Raw genomic sequence first — 19,708 nt, 5'->3', positions numbered from 1 at the left:
TTTAGTTCTACCAGACTGGACACTGCTCTAAAAAGAAATTTATTTTTAAAAATACTACATCTTTTACAAACAAATAGAACAAAAAATTCAATCTTAAGTAAAAAAAAAAATTGCTAGTTTCCCGTTTCCATTTGTTTGAGTTTTGCTTGCAAGTTTCGAAGTTCTACGGTGATTTGGTGGCATTATAAACATACACATATGGAGGCATATAACTTCCGTGTGTTCCTTGGATGAATCGAACTATCACATAAATAGATCAATTTTATTAAGTTTTTGTTAAGTTTTTAAGTTCCGAATTTCTACGGTGATTTGGTAGCATTATAAACATGCACATATGGAGGCATATAACTTCCGTGTGTTCCTTCGATGAATCGAACTATCACATAAATAGGTCAATTTTGTTAAGTTTTTATAATACAACAAATCTTAGTTTATTTAGTAACCTATGGCATCCACACTAAAATATCCTATAAGGCTGTATTTTAATTTAAAAAAAACATGATTTTTCACTTTTGACTGTGCAACAATTTTTTTTTTTTTGCAAAGCATTTATTTAGAGTACCAACCAACTATGGTTATATGGCTATTGTATAACTGCTGGAGTCAGTAAAAATGAATAGATAAAAAAATAAATAAATAAATAAATAAAAAGAAGCATCTTACTCCCGCAAGGAAGAGTATAGTTTGATATGACTGGCTCACAGCAATTAATACAATTGCTAAAAAAAGGAAATGCATAATATATTTATATGTTAGACATTAGAAATGTCCATAGAACAATAATTCAATAATGAGCCGTGATGGCTCAGGGGGTAAAGCGTTCCGCCTTCCAATGAGGTAAACCGGGTTCGAATCCCAGCGATGGCTGGCCGATACGAATTCCGACCACAGAGCTGGCTTAAAATATCCTCTGTGATAGACGAATTTTGGGTTAGAGTCCCCTTGCCGTCAGACTAACCGTGGGTGGTTTTCGGGGTTTTAGTCTCCATGTAGCTCAAATGAGGGTTAGTTCCATCACGAAATGCTCCATGATGGCAAATTTCTCCTATTATTTGATCCAGGAGTTCCCTTTTCTTCTAGATTGGGTTCAAAATTACAAGGCTACAGAATCAACGAAGGTTGTAAAATAAGCTATATACTAGAAGTCAATAAAATATACTATATAGTCAATAAAATATACTATATACTAGAAGAATTGACTTTTTTATATGACATATGTTTTTAAAAAGTGTTAAATAACACATTATACTTTTTTAGGTATGATATTATGAACTTCCAGTTCATACCAGAAAACAATTCTTACGACTATAGACACGTAGGATCTTGGGATAGTGGTAAATTGGATATCTTCAAGCCTTTTCGTTGGAATCCTAAACACACAACTATAACCAATGGTTTGCCAGAGTCTGTTTGTAGTAAACCTTGTGAAAGGGGAAAAGTTAAGGCAAGTAAACCTCATTATTTAACGTTACAATTTCAGTAACGTTACCTTAAAGTTACTGTTCTAACCTTATTCTTAAATTTTAATTTTTATACAAAAATATTACAGCACTTTCCTTGAAATTTGACAAAATAATACCTTTAATATACAGAAAGTAATTTTGTTCTAAACATTTCAATGTGAAATATTTTTATACGAGATTAAATATTTTTATACGAGATTTGGCTATCTCAATTTCAGTGAAATGTCGCAAATAGAACACTTTATACCTTTGACGCAGAAGGATACCAGTGTCCTTTTTATGTATTTTTTACTGACGCTCTAAATACAAGCAAAATTATATTTTGTTATTTTTTTTATAAATAAAAAGTCTAATAGTTGGTAAGGTTGTTGTTGTTACATATGGTTTTATTGGAAATATTAATCCATGCACAATGATCAGCTTTAAGTGGACATAAACAAGGAGTAAAAAGGAACAAAATTACATTAACAAACAAAGAAAACACATGACAAACGCATATTAAGACAAAAAGAACACGAAGATAAAATTAAAATAAAAAAATATATACAGTGAAGAATGAGGAGTAGTCTTTACAGAGAGTTCATGTGATCTCTGGCATCTCAGTAAAGTTTCCAGAGATCACCCCGCTCTTGAGATTGTTTGTCCAGTAAAGGGCATACAAGCAAGTGGTCTGAGTTCCTGGTTCCCGAATTGCAGATTTGGCACTCACTAGATGGAAGGATACCTATTCTGTTGAGCTGCTCTGCCAAGCAGTCATGGCCTGTTGAGAGTTTGCCACAGCCTTCTCTCGAGGACTGTGACAAAATTTCTTCCAACTGTTTTGTATGTCAGCCCAGTGTTTTCCGGTGGATTTTACTGCTTGGTTGCTCTTTAGGTCGGTCATAAGTTTCTCGGAAAATTGTTTAAGGGAGTCTGATGGTAAAGTAAATCTACTATCTTGTAAGTTGGTAAAATAAATCTGCTAGAATATCGAAATTAAAAAATATAAGATCCAAAAAATTAATTAGAAAATTTTTTATTCACAAATTTATCAATAATTGATTTTGCAAATTAAAGATGTTTTAATGATGAATATCTTTCTTTCTTAGATCTAAATAACTGTAAATAAGTGCGAAGTTGAAAAATTATTGTTTGGAACTGAGACATGTTTGGAAGATTTTACCTTTAACGCAGAAAAAACATCGGTGTTTGATTTAATAACCAAAATTTTTTAAAATGCTAGCTATAATATTTTTCTTTTGTTTTGATCTAAATTAATGCAATATAATTAAAAGAGTTTGAAAAATGTGTTTCATAAAAATTTTTAGTGAAAAGTTTAAGAAATTATAATCTAATGACCTGATATTCTCGCACGCAATTTCAACTTTGATGGTTCGAGTAAATTATACATGCTATTTAAATTATGCAAAATTTACTTTAAGTTACAAATGCGGACATTAAAACGCCTTTTTTTTCTGAATAAACACATCATTATTCGTCAGATTTGATTTTATGACACTCAAAATATGTAATATGTCGTAATTTGAAAAATATATAATCCTAATAATTTAGCCAGGAGAGTGACCTAAAGTTAGGACAAACTAATATTTATTTCCCTTTTTGCGTGTTTCTCCATATCTTTGGATCTGTTTTTGTAATAGTAATCTGTTTTTGTAAAATCTAATCTGTTAATAATAATAATCTGTTTTTGTAAAAAAAATTGAAAAAGAAAACTAAAAAAATAAAGGTATAAATAAAAGTGTTCATAGCTTTCTTATTATAATTATTCTGCGTATATTCTTTGGGATTTTTTTAGAATATATTTTAGTTTAAGTATACTACTGTAATTTAAAATTTTGAGTATTTGTCGGATTTTCCGTGATTAGACAGGAAGAGTAAGAAAATTTTTGAATTTTTTAAAATATTATGATCATACTATGAAATTAAACCCTCTTGTGCCCAGTGGAGGATATTAGAAATTAGGATTTTTGGTGTTTTTGAATAATTTTTTAATATAATACTTTAAATTTTAAGCATGTACTTTTTTTTAATAAAAACAAGCAGAGCAGTAGTGGCTCTGAGGATAGAACGTTCGTCTCCCAGTGAGATGGCCGAGGTTCGAATCCCAGCTGCGGCTGGTTGATACGATTTCTGCTCCTGGCTTGCACCGAAGTATGCCTAAAATATCCTCAGTGGTAGTCGAATCATGGGTTTAGAATCCTCTTGCCGCAAAGATAACCGTCGGAGGTTTCCGTTATATTCCTCTCCATGTAACTCAAATCTACGTGATGGCTAGTTTGTCCCAAAGCTTGATCCAGGAGTTTCACTGTTTGACCATTGAGTTCAAAATTACAAAGTTATGGATTTAAAAATTGATTGTTCTACACTCAGAATTGGGTTGACTGTTCAACGCTGGTTATAAATATAAATAAATATATAAACAAGCAGCGTGTCTTAAACTTTTTTCGATAAAAGCTGAACTAAAATATTTTTTAGCATTAAAACGTAAAAGAAAGAAAAATAATTCTTGCCGTATTCGAAGAAAAGATAACTTTTGGAGAATGAAATACATTTTTATGTTCTTTCTTCTTAGCTTTTGCTTTCTCTAAAACTTTTTCTTCCTTTATATCTTTAATATATTCTTAAAACAAGTCCAATAACTGGATATAAATCTATTGAGATTTGAAGAAACGTGTGTGAAGTGCACTTAGCGGTGCCAAACAAGCTTTTTTCGGAATCCCAATTGGATATTTCTGTTAGATTCACAGCCATAACATCATTGAAAATTTATAAGGCGCATCTTATCCAGTCTTTTCTTCAACTAAGAGCTCTCAATTCTCTCGAGAAGAAAAGGAAAAACTTTTGAAAAATGATTGGTCAGAAATTTAGAGTAAACAAAGTTTTCTATTGAATTAATTTTTCTTAAAAAAATTTTCTTTCGTATTTAATTTTGTGTTAAAAGAAATTGGTAGGGCAGAGTTGTTTTTTTAAAAATTTTAATAAGTTTATTTTCATGGAGTTTTGAATTTGCGTTATCATTTAAGTACATCAGTTTTATTTTATAAGTAGCAATATTACTTTAAATTTAAATGTTAGCATTGTAATTTTGAATCTAACCTAGAAAACAAGGGATTTTCTGGATCAAGAATTGAGATTAGCCTTTATGGAATAATTTTTGATGGAAATAACCCGTATTTGTATTAATCGGAAAGGAAAACAATGGAAACCTCCCATCGTCAGCCTCACAGCAAAAAAAATCTAATCTTCGAATCCATACTACAATAAGTATGGTATTGTTTTAATCCGTGATAAAAGCTTCAACCCCTTCATCAGCTTACAACAAATTTTACTAAATATCTGCTTCAAAAGTTTCTAGGAGTTGCTTGAAAATATAATTTATAATTCCGATCTTGCTCTCAGTATCTTTCTTTTCTGACACCAAGAAACTCTTTCTGTGTCATTTAATTTCGATAAATAAAGACAATATGACACGCTGCTTTTATTCTCAGGCAGTAGACTTCTTTGACACTTAACTTCTAAGAACTACAGCAAATTTTGCAAAACATTTGCTACAAAAGTTTCCGAGGGTACTTAAACATCTACTCTATGGTTGCCCCCAGCAATTTTGATACTGAACTACCGCATAGACTTGTACTACGAAATGACCCATGTCTTAACTCCAGTTGTTCTCATATTGAGTCGTAAATACTGCTGTATAATGGCAACAAATCGTTTCATGTAGCTATCTTTTATCATTTTACAAAGAGTTGTAAATTCAATTTCTAGCTGTCTTTTGCAATGTATCTGAATAATTTTTGCTAAATAAAAATTTTTTTGTAAAAGAAATAATGAAAATGCTTTATTATGATGTTTAGAGTATTCAATCTGAGAGTGTGAAATGCTGTTGGGTCTGCGTAGCTTGCAAGGAAAATCAGTTCCTATTAGATGAATTCACTTGCAAAGACTGCGGATTGGGATGGTGGCCGAATGATAACTTGACTGGTAAGGATATATACTCATAATTATGCTGTTAAACATGATAATTATTTAAAAAATGTCTTTATGAAATCATAATAAATATAGTTTCCATAGCGAAGGTTATTTTTTGATGTTTCTTGTATACTCTGATTGCGTACGCAGAAAAAGTTTCGTAATTTGCTAATTCCATCTTTCCAATCGAAGTTTATGGAAACTATGATGGATTACTGTTAGCAAGAGTACTATCTGTTATTTGATCAAGTGCCAATATGCTTTTCGAATCTTTTTTTAAAAATTCCAATGCTTTGTTCTTCTGTTAATTTTTTATTTATCACTTACTGCTTTTGAATAAATTTTTTTTAAAAATATAAATAAATAGTTCATGTAAAATAAATGAATAAAAATAAAATAAATAAAAATAAAATAAACAAAAATAAATTAAATAAAAATAAAATTAAAAAAATATTTTTTTTTTAAATTTTTGACTTGCAATTTTGGTTCCAACTTTAATATGCCAGAAATTTAGTAAAAGATATAAATTGTTTATCTGTTGAAACCATTTAAGAAACGAAACTTTCGAGTTCTTCCCTTAATTTTATTTCAATTAATATATCATGCACTTAAAAAATAGTCGCAGTTGTTATAAAATATATTCAGTAGCTTCTACCCTTATTATAAAGTCTTTATAGTGAAATTTACAAAAAGGGGTAGATAAATGGAGAAAAATATAATGAAAAAAACCTTAAATATAGGCTTACTTATCGAATGAAACTGAACATCATTAGCTTTTTTTATTATGAGCAATCCATACACATTCAACCTATCTAATATTAGCTTATGTTAAAAAATAAATATATTTAGGTAATATTGTTGAAGCGCATTCCAAATATATATATTAAAATAATACACCTTCATAACATTCAGTTTGTTAACCAAAAGGTTAAAGCTTCACAATTTCGTTACCTATGGCAAAAATACTTATCAAAGGTGAATTCAGATTTTGATCCTCAAACAGATAATTATAATTTTAGGAGAATGGATTGAATAACGGATTACGGAAAGCAGGAGCACGTGAAAGTCCCCTTTTAGCAGATAATTATAAATTATGGCACTGCAGATAATTAGGACTTTTTACGTAATGGTACAGTTTTTGTTTACATTAAAACTAATTATTACAGTTAAAGTTTTACAGTATTAGTTGTTACAAAGTAGCCACATTTGAACTACTTTGTTTATTCTGCATTGTTTCAGCATTGTAGAATATACTTGGTTGGAATTTTAAAAATTGGTAAGCCTCGCCGTGAAATTCCTATGCTTTTATTTGTGCTTTTTACATTACTTTCAATAGATTACAAGATATCAAGCATATTAATGACGTGATATTTTGATATCTTTTTCAAGATTTCAAGCATATTAATGTCTTTAAAAGGTTTTTCCTCATATTTATACACTCTATGCATTAATGTTTGAGCATTCAGTTTGTGAATAATCTTATTTATTTTCAGATTGCAATAGAATACCAGTTGATTATATCCAATGGAGTGACACCACCGCAATTGTTGCCGTAACGATTGCAGTTTTGGGAACTATAGCAACATTCTTCACTATGGTCGTTTTTATTCTCCACAACAACACTCCAGTGGTGAAATCTTCCACCCGGGAACTTTCTTACGTGATCCTTGTTGGAATGTATCTTTGTCACGGCTGTACTTTTCCACTCCTGGCTAAGCCAACACACACTTCATGTCTTATAACCAGAATTCTTCCCGGTCTGAGTTTTGCCATGATGTATGCATCACTTGTCACCAAGACTAACCGCATAGCTAGGATTCTTGCTGGTAGCAAGAAAAAAATCATTACCAAAAAGCCAAGATTTATGAGTGCCACTGCTCAAGTCGTTATGTCATGGCTACTTATATCCATTGAAGCATCCATAATAGTTGCCATGCTCGTTCTGGAACCTGCTGACTCAATGTTCGAATACCCGGCTTTGGACAAAGTGAATCTCATATGCAATACCACTCCTCTGGGTATCATAGCACCTTTAGGATTTGACTTTTTTTTAATTGCTATGTGTACTGTATACGCTGTAAAAACGAGAAACCTCCCAGAGAATTTTAATGAGGCAAAGTTCATAGGTTTTACTATGTACACGACTCTGGTCATATGGGTGGCTTTTGTACCTATTTACTTTGGGAGCAGCTCCAAAGTCATCACAATGTGTTTATGTATAAGTTTTAGTGCTATCGTAGCTCTGCTGTTGCTGTTTTTTCCTAAGCTGTATATAATGCTCTTTCGTCCTGAAAAGAATAATCGGAGTGCTTTCACGACTACCAAAGATGTTCGGTGCCATATAGGTCGAGGTTAGATGCATATCTTATTATATTTTAGTATCTTTTTAGTTATCTTTTAGTATTTTTCTAACTTTTTAAAAAAAATAATATTTTTTTATCTCAGTATCTGGTTAAAAATATACAGACATTCTTTTAAATCATAATTTTTTAAAGGGGGGTGTTTTTCATGGTTTGGACTAGGTCTTTTAGTTCCTGTCGTTGTAAAAATGAACTCTGCGATGCATGTTGTCATCCTGTTCATTTCTTGCTTCATAACTCTGTGGCAATATTTTGGAAAAACCCATTTGGAACTTATTGGAGAAGCAAACTACCAAATTACGGTACTAGCGCAGCCATGGTTTGACGATGTTCAAGAACTGGGTAGGCTTTCCAGAGGCCGATCAAAATACCATAGAGCATCGAGACGAATTAGAACGCAGGTTAGGTTGTCATTCTCTCTTCCAGGATTCACATCTGCTGTTATGTACACCTGGAAGGATTCCTATTACCACCTATCAAAAACTGGTAGACGCGTGCAGGCTTTCATCGATGAGAAGGAGGTACCAGCATCAGATTAATATATGCTTCAGGATTCTCTGATTCCGAACCACTGGGTGTTCGAATAATTTTGGTCTGATTATTTTTAAGTACTTGTCTTATTCTTCTAATTTAACTTCTTAGCATCTTTTAATATAATATACCAATTATTAGTATTTTTTAATTTAACTTACTACTTACTTTACTTTAGTTAGAAATTACAATATATAATTAAAAAATAATAAACTTACATAACAGTAAGAACGGCAAAACTGAATGAAAGATAGTAGAGATATGATTAATAGTAATTTATTCACAAATCAAAAATTCTGTTTTAACCTCACATAACGTATAAGAATAGTTTTTTAAATATTTTAACTATCAACTTAATTTATTCATTATCACGAAATTATATCAAAATATAGTTAAGATTTTAGTGAAAAGCAAACTGTAATGAACGCAGATTTTACAAAACTGTATTTAACTATTTTTAAAAAAAATGAAATCAAACTTTTGTTAAAAAAAATTGCTATGAAATGTAAATTTAATTTGCTCAATATTAAAAAAAAATATAAAAAAGAAATTTATTCATTATCAATTATGAGACCCTTATAAGCGGTTTAGAATTATCTAATTTTTTCTTAAAATTAAATATTTGAAGTTTCTCTAAAAAGATGTCTGTGTAATTTTGTACAACAGAAAAAAAAAACATTTTGGAAAATTGAATTTAATTGCAGTTTTGATAAAAATTATTAACAGTAAGTTTTTTAATGACTTCGTTACATAAATCTGATTAACTTGGAATTTTTAAAAATTATTAAATCTTTTTAAAATGAAGAAAAAACGGTCATCGCTTAAAACACTTTTTTAATGTAAATTCGAAAATTTTTATGTTGCAAAATGAAGTTGTTTTTACTGTCTATATGTTTTAGGTACTTGAGTTATTTAAGGTATATACTCAAAATAAAATCTTAGTAACCTCTGACGTTAAAAGAAATTCAGCATACAGTCTCTAATTGATCAATATCTAGTTGATTATTCTAATTGATTGTTTTATATTATTGTGATATGCCTTGAATATATTCTACTGCTCGAAATTTTATTAATATTTAAAAACTAAATAATTAATTTAACAATTTACCAATTCGATCACAATTGTGAAATAATATTTCTTTGCACTTACTGAATGTTCACTTTATGAATGTTTACTTACATATGAATGTTTGTTTTTTAGGTTATCCCATCACAGCTGCTACAGTATCAAGAAATTCATCTCATTCCACATCAGAATTCAGTCTTGAATCACCTCGGTATGTATAAGGGCAGATAGAAAATTACGTTACAGCATTGAGTTCCACCCCCTGCACGCTTTGCTCACCAACACCCATGCTTGCATTGTTGTGTTTCGCTTGTTTATTCTCAACGATAAGCAGAATGTTAAATAAAGTTAAAATGTATTGAATGAAGAGATCACCTAATTTTTTTAAAATCATATTAACAGTGATTTACTTCATCTACAAATTTGTCTTTTAAATTCCAATAAAATTTTTGATGGTATATAAACTCGTTATATATTTTTAATAAAATTGATCATTTAAAAATAGTTCGAAAGTTTTGTTCCATAATGAACTGATCGTTCAAGACACGGTTCCCAGTAGATCCCCGAAGTCAAGCATCACTGGATGTGGTCAGTGATTACTTTGATCAGTTAGCGTAGGGATTGAGGGTGTGTGGTATAAGCCGTTTAACTGTTCTATCAAAAAATGCTCGACTTCGGTCGTCGGACAACCAAAGAAAGGAGAGTATAAATACTGTGATGATATGCCTTCGGACCACTCTAAGGGGTATATTTCCCAGACCGTCACTAATAGTCCATTGAGTACCCCTAGTATGACGTAAATAAACTATATTTTAAAAAAGCTTAAAAAAATATTTCATACATAGCTTTTGAATTTTAAATTGTTATTTGGTTTCTATTATCTAAATTTTTTGCAATTAGGGAAAGAAAATAAAAACTTCTATGACTATGTTTTTAAGTTGAATGAAAAATGAGAAATAAGGAGAAAGTAATTTTATTTTTTCCACCCATGAGATAGAGAATATACGTTGCATCACTTTCGAAATAACTACTTACAGAGATGATAAAAATTTGTTATGATGGTGATGCGTCCTTCATTTTTCGTTTTAGATGTGACAAAAGTAGAATTATTTTTTCTGTTTTAATCAATTAGAAGAATTCATTCTTTAAAGCTTTTGAACTTGTTTTATTATTAATTCTTTTCAATTTTGTGTCTATTAGTTTGTTTATTGTGGATGGTGTAGGAAATTTTATATAGCTTGAAATTTTACTGGCGATATACAGAAAAGGATATTTGGGTAAAAAGTACTGTCAGTCTTTGGTGAATACTAAAATATTTGCGGAATATATAAAAATAAATCCTGTTTGTATAGTTCAGAAAAAGACTGAGACTTTTAATTAATACAACGCAAAGCTGCATTTAAAGCTTGAATATTCTAGTATATTAGAAGAAAAAGTCCAGAAGTCTGTTTGACGATGAATTCTCGTAGCGATTATAAGTAATAATAGTTGAAATCTAAAGTTTTTATTTTTTAATTTTTTTTAAAGCATGGAATAATACTAAGAATGCTAAGAAGGAATGATTAATAAATATTACTAGCAATTACTGTTCAATAAGGAGAAAATAAATAATTTGCTGATAAATATTATTATAAATTTTATTAATTTGATACCAAAGATATATGGATCTTTTTTTTAATATTTATTATATTATGCATTGTCCTTATTCAAAGCAAATGCATGAAACGATAATAGGACTATAATGTTGTTTATTATCTATAGGGTAATTCTGTTTTGCATTAAAATGAGTTATAAATAATTACGAGCGCAGCATAGTTAAAGCTTACTTACACATTACTTTCACATTATTTTATGTTAAATATAATTTTTAACAGTATTATTTTTAAACAAACAAGAAAAAAAATGAAGTATATTTGAAAACCAAACTCATCTCATAGTTGTGTTATTTCTATTTTATTTTTATTTTGTATTTTTATAAACTTAATAGTGTTTTATTACCGTAACAGGACACTATAGAAACACGCATTTGAAGGAATATATTTCTGTTTGAAGTCCTTTGTAAACTTTTTGGTATGGTTTATATGTTTTTTTGTTGTTATTATTACCTTATGTTGTATGTTTTTTGCCTTTGTTATATGTTTTTCTTACGAAATTAATTATTTTAATTTTATTGTTTTTATTTAGAATGAAAGTATTTTGTGATTTCTATTTTTTTGTTTTTTGTGTTTTACCGACAAGGTTATTTCATTATTCAATTTAATAACGGTCAATGCATTTAATAGTTTTAAAGTGTTCCTATTTTTTTGGATTTTAATCCTTCTTTTTATTTTTAAGTGACAAATGCAAAATTTAAAAGAATTATGAAAAATAATTTATCGGAAATGGAAATTTAAAAATACGACTTTTTCGAAATTCAGAAATTATTTTACCTATTTTGCTCAAACACTGTATTTTGTGGTTTAATAAGACATAGTCTAAAGTGAGGTAAAAATTTGTATATTTTACAATAAAAAAATGGTGATTGCGGATTGAGTGAATGGTTTTCTAAAATCTAGTGGACTGCTCTTTCGACATGTTGTACCCCCTTGAGAAGGGTTATTGAGAAGCAACTTTTAATCATTTCTAATAAAACATTTCATCCTAATAATCATTCTAATAAAACATTTTCTAATAAGATTGCGGTCTCTCCACTAATGTTCCCAAATTATTTCTTCAATTATGCAATTTTCAAATAATAGTAATTTTTTATTTAGTGTAATTTATTTATATCCGTAATTTTAAGAAATTTTTTTTTTCAATAATAAAATTTTTTATTTTTGTTCAGCTTAAAGAGACAAGGAGCTTTCAAATTCGTGGTTAATTTGAAAGTCGCTTCGTTAAATTTTATGTGCAACTAAGTGCAACTGCCTGGTATAAATTTGCCCAGTATATCCTACACTGATGTGTTTTTAAGGTTTACATTGCAGCAAATCTGCGGTTTGGTATTTATTTGTGTAGTATACGCTGTACTGATGTTTTTTTTAAAGATTATGTGCCTCTGCCTGGGATACCATATGCTGATGTTTTTTACGAAAGAAATTCGAAATAAATAAATAAACAGTCATGGAAATGGAATCAAACACAATGTAAAAAATATTTTAAAATGTAAATTTTAAATATATGTAAAAACATTATTTTTCGTAATTGATTGCTTGTTAAATTAAAATTCTAAGTCGATGTTCTATTTTCGGAATATTATCATGTAAATGGTTAATATATTTTTGGGAAAAAATCAACAAAATTTAATTAGACAGGTGCTAATTTGTTTATTCTAATGCAAGCACAATCGTTTTTTAATTAATGTCGAGTACTGTTTTGGGCAATTTTCCTCTCAGAGCAACTTAGCCAATTTTTCAGTAATGGTATTTTGAAGTTAGTTAGTCGCTGTTTCTAATGCTACTTACCATACCAGCAAGCCTGCTAGATGAAACCAAGGGAATTTAAGGTAGAGGAGACATTTTTTTTTATTAGTGGTGTTATCTATGGCCAAGAATATGACTTCAGCCACACACACGTCACAGCCCGGGCCCATTCAGACATCCATTCATTCATGCTCAGATCATAATTTTGACTTGAACCAGAGAACGATCAATTTCCAATTCAGTACCACCAGAAGTGTTATGTGACCAGATAGATTTACGTGCACCAGTTACCAATTACTGCATGGGCAGTCTTCAGCCGTTGGAGATCGAACTCACGGTCTCTTGGACAATGCCCTACCAACCAGGCTATCCCGAACCCTACCATGAACTCAACGTCCTACCAACCAGACTATCCCGGCCTGAAATTAGTTTAAATATCGAAAGCAATGAATAGAGAACACAATTTAGACGTTTAGGGAAGGGTAGGAGGTCCTAAGTAATATTTTAGCAATTTGAGGATAAAATCTTTAGAAAAATGACAAGGAATGGTTTTATGAAAGACGTCTTGATGATCAAAAACTTTCGTAATTAATAGATATGTTAGAAAAAATTAAAATTTATTTATATTAACTATATTATAGTTTTACATATGAAAATTTAAAACACAAAATTTCCTGCTTTTCTAGAGTGTCAAATGATTATGAATTTGTCTCTTCTATTGAAGGAGTTACTGGTCTCCTATATAAATTTCTTCCAGTTTTTAATAAGTAGCTAAAAATTACAATATATAATCTAAATTTAGTGAAGTTGCGGCTAATCAAAAAACGCCTTAGGATAGTGTTAGGGTTAATCTACAGTGGTAAACATGATTAGGATTGCTGCCGAGCGAAAGAAAAATCAACGTAAGTGACAAATAATTCAAAATTGAGATTTGTATGAATTTGACATCTTACTATAATGAACTGCATGTAAAAACAATATTTTCAAAAATAAACTTTGTTTTCATTTGTTTTCTAGCATTCTATTTTAGCGTTCATAGCATTAAGCAATAGAAAGAAAAAATTTATCAAGCCACTTTTCTTGGAATTTATTGTGAAGTACTTGCGTTTTTTTATCGCTTTGATCGCATGACAGATTATCTGTCATGCGGTAAAAAATTCGTAAATTCTGATTTTTCTTATATTTAATGAAACCATTTTTATTTTAACACATTATTATATTATTGTTTTTTCGCAGAAACCTTTCTCTGGATCTAGTGCAAAGAAATCAACAGAAGGTAGAACAAAACCCCAACCGCAGGCCGAGCATGAATTTTTTCTTACGATTGCGTATCAGTAAACAAGATAAAATTGCTGCCAACGTTGCTCAACACATACGAGCAGTACGAGCGGCCGAAGCTCTAGACAGACGGACTCGTCTACGAAGAACAGATTCTTTCAATTTTCCAGGCTTAGGATCTGCTATTTTGCCAGTTCAGCGAAGTACTTCCAATGGAGAAGATTCACCTGGTGTATCACATGACAAGAAAAGACTTGTCGGCATGATAAAACAGGCATATGCTGAGGAAGTTCCAGAGGAAGCTGATTCCCATGTGGAGGACGTTGCCTGTCAAACTTCGTATGATTTGCTTGAAGCTCTGCTACCATCATTAAGAAAAAGAATGTCGCGTTCTGAGATGGCTGACGATGAGGATGTGAAATACGGAAACTCTCACATAACAACTCCATCAAAATCAGGTATTTGCCAGCACAAACACCCACTGTTTGGCGACAGTTGTAGGCATTACTCCTCCTGCGATGCTTCTCATTTGACAATGGGCTATGACAATGTCAATTTCATATCGAAAGCTAATGGGAGGTCCAGATCCAGGAGTCGTCACGTGGATGATCGTGTTGAAGTTGAGTACAAAATGCAAGAGGAAGCTGATTTAATGGATTACGATGTCGAGGAAGTGATATCTCTGAAAGAAATGAAACGGGCAAAAGCATTGCAGCTGTTAGGAAAGAAATCTCAATACAACAAGCTCCAAGCTGTATCTGGTGAGGGTTCTTCATTGGGTTTACCACAGGAAGCTGTTTCTGAAGCAAGTTTTTCTCCAACAGTGAGCCAAGACAGTTTAATAGATGCCACGTCTTCCATAGTTGAAGAAAGTGCAAGCACTGGAAGTGATGATACGCCTGGTAGTGCGGTATATAAAAACATAATTATTAATTTAGGAGGCAATCAAGATAGAAGTGGTCGCGGTTTTCTAAGTGCACCCCATAGCTCAACAACTTCAGCAGCTAATCTAAATTTTCTTCCCATAATTAGTGATAGAACTTCCCAGTCTCAAGAAGATTTAAATGATAAGGAAAGACGTCATTCACCAGATGTTACTAAATGGCATTCTCCAAATGGGAATGCTAGGGGAATGTCCTTCAAAAGCTCCGATTTACGTGAAGGCAGATGAAACTAACTTTTTTTTTGTTGGGTTAACAAAATTCTTGATGTTTTTAAACAAAACACAAAATCTCATACATACCAATATGTCTTTCCTAATGCTCATAATTCCACACATTAAGTCTTAACTTAGTAAGTTTGTTTATTCTTTCTCTTTATTTGCTTCATTTTTTATCAAAGAAAAAGGTTTTCTATCGTTTATTTACCTTAGATTTTTTTTTAACTTTTAGGTGTTAAATATTTGAGACTGCCATAAAGAGTTTTTTATAATATACTCCTAACAAGTGCTAATTGAATTAATATATGAGACTCAAAACTGAAAAAAAAAATATTACAGAATTATACTATCTGTGATTCTATGGCTGCCAAAAGTTATGAGAAAAAGCCAATTTTTTGAAGGAGAGCTATTCTTAGATTTCTGAACTATTTATTTATGTTATTTTTAATTCTTTTCAAATTCAGTAAAAAAAAAAAGAGACTAATTTTTATTGAGCTAGAATCTAAGCATGCTTCTTTTATTAAATATAATTTTCTAGTTTTTAAAGGTAAAAAAAATACACAATGACTGATGTTACAATTTAATAATAATTTCATTAACATATTCTTATATAGCAATCATTGACAGAGTCCATCAAGTAGATTTTTTTTGTTGAGAAAACTAATAAGTTTATGAGAATATTTTAAGTTTAAGATATTAGTATCATGAGAAAACTCATAAGCTTATTTTAAGATTTATTTTCAGATTCAATTGAATAAATGCGTTTATGCATCAAGATTTAAATTAGTGTCGTAGTATAGATCCGAATCTCACTTCTAACAAATTTTTTTTGGTCATGGTTAAAGTTTCCTTTCAGTATTCAAAGATTTATCGTTTTATAAATGTAAATTTTGCAAATTTATCATTAAACAATAATTATTCATTTTACCAAGGAATTATGAAATATTTTTAAATTATTATATCAGTTTATCATGCTTTGCAGTCATTCATATACGAGCATAGTGAAAGCTATTATTGATTTTATTTGGAGCGAATTCTCATACTTAACCTTTATTCTTCTCCTTCAACTTTTGAAGTTGTAAGTTTTTTATTCATTTGTTTTTTTTTTTCATTGCGAATTTAAGATCACTGCCACCTGCCAAAGAAACAGATCAAGCAGCATTTTATTTTGTTTTCCTACCTTTTTTAGCACTAGTCTAAAAGGGCTAAAAAGAAATAGCAATATAAATTTTCTACATCATCATTTTAAATTGAAAAGTAATTATTATACTAATTTTGTACTTTTTTTATTCCTTGAAAATCGTTATTTTGGTCTTATGAGATTAAAAAAGGAGCACTGATCCAGTATTTCAATTTCCCCCCCCCCCCATTTGTTACAGTGATATATTTGGCCAGTTAGGAAATTGTTTTAGAATTCATATTTTAAAACTGATATTTCGGATTAAGGAGCATAAAATGCTGTTCGACTTCTCTGTTTTCTTTGATATGAATTAGAATTATTAATTTAAATTGATATTTTGCTCTTTTGGAGCAATAAGAATTGTCAAGCAGCATTTCAGTAATCTCCGTTTTTTAAAGTAATGAAAAGTAAAAATATTAATAAATTTAATTTTCCTTTTTTACACTAATATTTTGGATTAAAAAGTAACAATACTAACTATTTTGAACTTTTCGAACACAATTGTTTTGAGTAATGATTTAGATTAGTAAAACAGCATTTCATTTTGTTTTCCTCATTTTTTAACACTAACTTTCGATGGCATTGCTTTTATGTAATTTTTCACTATAAAGGTCTTATTGTTCATTATTTATGTGACATAAATAAAGCATATTTTGGAAAATATGGATTTTTAATAAGCTTTTGATGGAAATTGATATTTGGCATGAAATGTTTTTTGTCGAAATGTTACTTTGTAGAAAACAATGTGCATTAATGGGGCCAGTAAACAATAGCTGATTTTTGCTTGAATGTGTAAGTGTTAATCAGTCAATGTTGTAAAACTGAATGTTTTCCTTGCATTTTATGTCATGTCGAATCTACATATCATGTGACTATTTGTTTTTATTTGGTGTACATAATACATATTTTGTACTGGGAGATTTGAAAACATTAAACAAATGCTAGTCTTTGTTATTTTATTATTGTATTGATATTTATTATGTTATATCTGTAAGAGTTTGATGACATGTAACATTAGTTTTCATTCATGGTATAGTGAAACTAATGACTGAATTTGTTTCTTGCTAATAAGAAGCTTTTCATGATTTTTTTAAGCATAATAAAACACAAAACATACCATTCTAATCATGCATAAAATGTTCAGTCTGAGTTATCATCTATAGAGTTTTTAATTTCATCATTAAAATATTTTCCTATTTCTTCGTTTGATGCACATTGTAAGTTATTTCCCAGGAAACTCGCTTAGTTTAAAAATGATCTAACCTTAAAAAATTCCAAATGCTTATATCAAGCAAAAAATATAGCTCTTGCGATCAATATCAATATTTTAAGATCATTTTAGTTGATACAAACATTGAATTAAAAATACTGAAATCATTTTTGTAAGGATTAATTGTGATTGTTTTAAATCTGTTAAAATGAGATTTTCGACAAATACAGATGCGAGAAAAACACCGGTTGCTATTGGTATTACCTAACCTTAGCTGTATAATATATCCTGAAACTTTTTACCAAATTATACTGCATTTAAATTAAAAATAAAATATTTTTAATTCAATAAACATTAAACGCATGAAAAAATTTATGTACTTTCTCATTGAAAAAATTGATTACTATATGAAATGATGTAATTAATATTTTGCTCAAAGAAAATAGGATACTTTTTTAAACTTTACAAATAATAGTTGAAATTCAAAATATATAACGTTTCTTAAAATGAAAAAGAAATAAATTTTAAAAATAAACAGAAAAATTTTTATACATACTTTTTTACCATAATATTTAGTGAAACGTTTATAATGTATAGTTATTGCTTAAATTAGAGATTCTAGTCGAAACTTTCTGCTCATTTTCATTGTTTATTTTTGTTTTTAACTCACCTTACTAGAAAAGCAATTTGGTGGTTTGTATTCACATAAGTTCACTTTATTTCATCATGTAAATTGTAAACTTTTCATAAATATTTTGGAATCTTGTATTGCATATTTGTGTAGCTTTGTACAAATTTTTGTTTAAGAACCAAATAAATATAAAACTTGTGTCTCATATTTGTTTTATTTTATTTTATAACCGGTGCTGCACAGTCAACATATTTCTGAATTTACGACTATCAATGTTCAACTCTGTACTCTTTTGATTTTGAACCCAATCCAGAAGACAATCGAACTACTTGATCAAACATCAGGACTAACTACCTTTCGCAAAGAACTTTTTGACTGTCACACTTCTTTTTTATTTATTTAATAAATAAAATATTATATGCTTAAAGACCTTTCTTAACGGATATATTGTTATAAAATATTATTAAGAACCCTCACCTTCTGCTCGCTGCACTCTCTCAACCTCATAGATCGCTTCACTTGCTCATTGAATACTAATGGATTTGGTTTATCTTTGTATGAATGGTGGTACCCTTTTTAAAATGAAGTTCTAAAAGACATCAAATACATCATATGAAATTTCCGTTTTATTTACATTTCATTCAATTTGCACACATTGCAATTTGATTTCAATGCTATCTGGAAATTATATTTTGAAGAAATAATTAATATCCATGTACACACATCTGCAAATTTGAGAGTTAGAAGACAGCAGTCTTTTGTCAGCAACGTAGTCATTTAGCATAAGTAGTACGTTGATTTTCGTTCATTTTATTCAACTTTATTATTGAAATGCATCTTTCTTCTCTTACGTAACATCACCATCATTTAAGCTAAAATATAGCTATATTATATACAGTCATATTATGTAACCAGTGCATATTAATAAGTATAATTAAAACAGAAGCTCATTTTACTTGTTTCTAAATTTTCTGACCCAGTCACCCTTTGTTGTTTTTAGATCCCTGTTGCCAACGGAAAAGTTACATACATATTGGATGATTTCGTGTCAATAGATTTTGATATAGGACCATGGGTAGTTCACACAACTTTGACAATTAAAAGATAGTCGTTAGTATAAAAGTTGTCCTACAGTGGACTGATCATAAAGACACGGTTCCCAGTAGAACACCGAAATCAAGACTCACTGGCTGCGGTCAGTAAGCGGGTGGGTGGCCACTTTGACCAACCTGTGTAGGGACCGAGGATGCACGGTATCGGTCCTAGTAAGACTGTTCTACCATAAAATGCTCGTCTTTACGCGCAGATCGTCGGGCTACCAAATCAGTGGAGCTATTCCCTCTGCAGAGGATAAAAATTGGGATGGCATGTTTTCGGATCATCCTCAGGGATGTTTCCCAGAACGTCACCAATAGCCCATTGTGCAGTTCTAGTCCGACGTAAATAAAGTAGCTACCTAT

The 19,708-nt window shown here is 30.1% G+C and overlaps 1 protein-coding gene across 2 annotated transcripts in view; it reads left to right on the top strand.

The window, feature by feature from the left end:
• Positions 1 to 18,455, top strand: part of LOC107440232 (metabotropic glutamate receptor 1-like) — a 256,108-nt gene extending 237,653 nt beyond the window's left edge. For both annotated transcript variants that reach the window (XM_071181257.2, XM_043046352.3), the window contains 5 exons: positions 1,258 to 1,444; positions 5,318 to 5,444; positions 6,926 to 7,783; positions 9,525 to 9,600; positions 14,027 to 18,455. In XM_071181257.2, coding sequence (XP_071037358.2) covers positions 1,258 to 1,444; positions 5,318 to 5,444; positions 6,926 to 7,783; positions 9,525 to 9,600; positions 14,027 to 15,239 — 2,461 coding nt within the window. In that variant the 3' untranslated portion in view covers positions 15,240 to 18,455. The remainder of the gene's footprint in view (positions 1 to 1,257; positions 1,445 to 5,317; positions 5,445 to 6,925; positions 7,784 to 9,524; positions 9,601 to 14,026) is intronic.
• The last annotated feature ends 1,253 nt before the right edge of the window (positions 18,456 to 19,708 follow it).

The sequence above is a fragment of the Parasteatoda tepidariorum genome, chromosome 8 (assembly GCF_982258835.1).
Source record: "Parasteatoda tepidariorum strain Cologne lab strain chromosome 8, Ptep-v5.0, whole genome shotgun sequence".
Lineage (NCBI taxonomy): Eukaryota > Metazoa > Arthropoda > Arachnida > Araneae > Theridiidae > Parasteatoda > Parasteatoda tepidariorum.
This window is presented reverse-complemented; position numbering and strand designations above follow the sequence as displayed.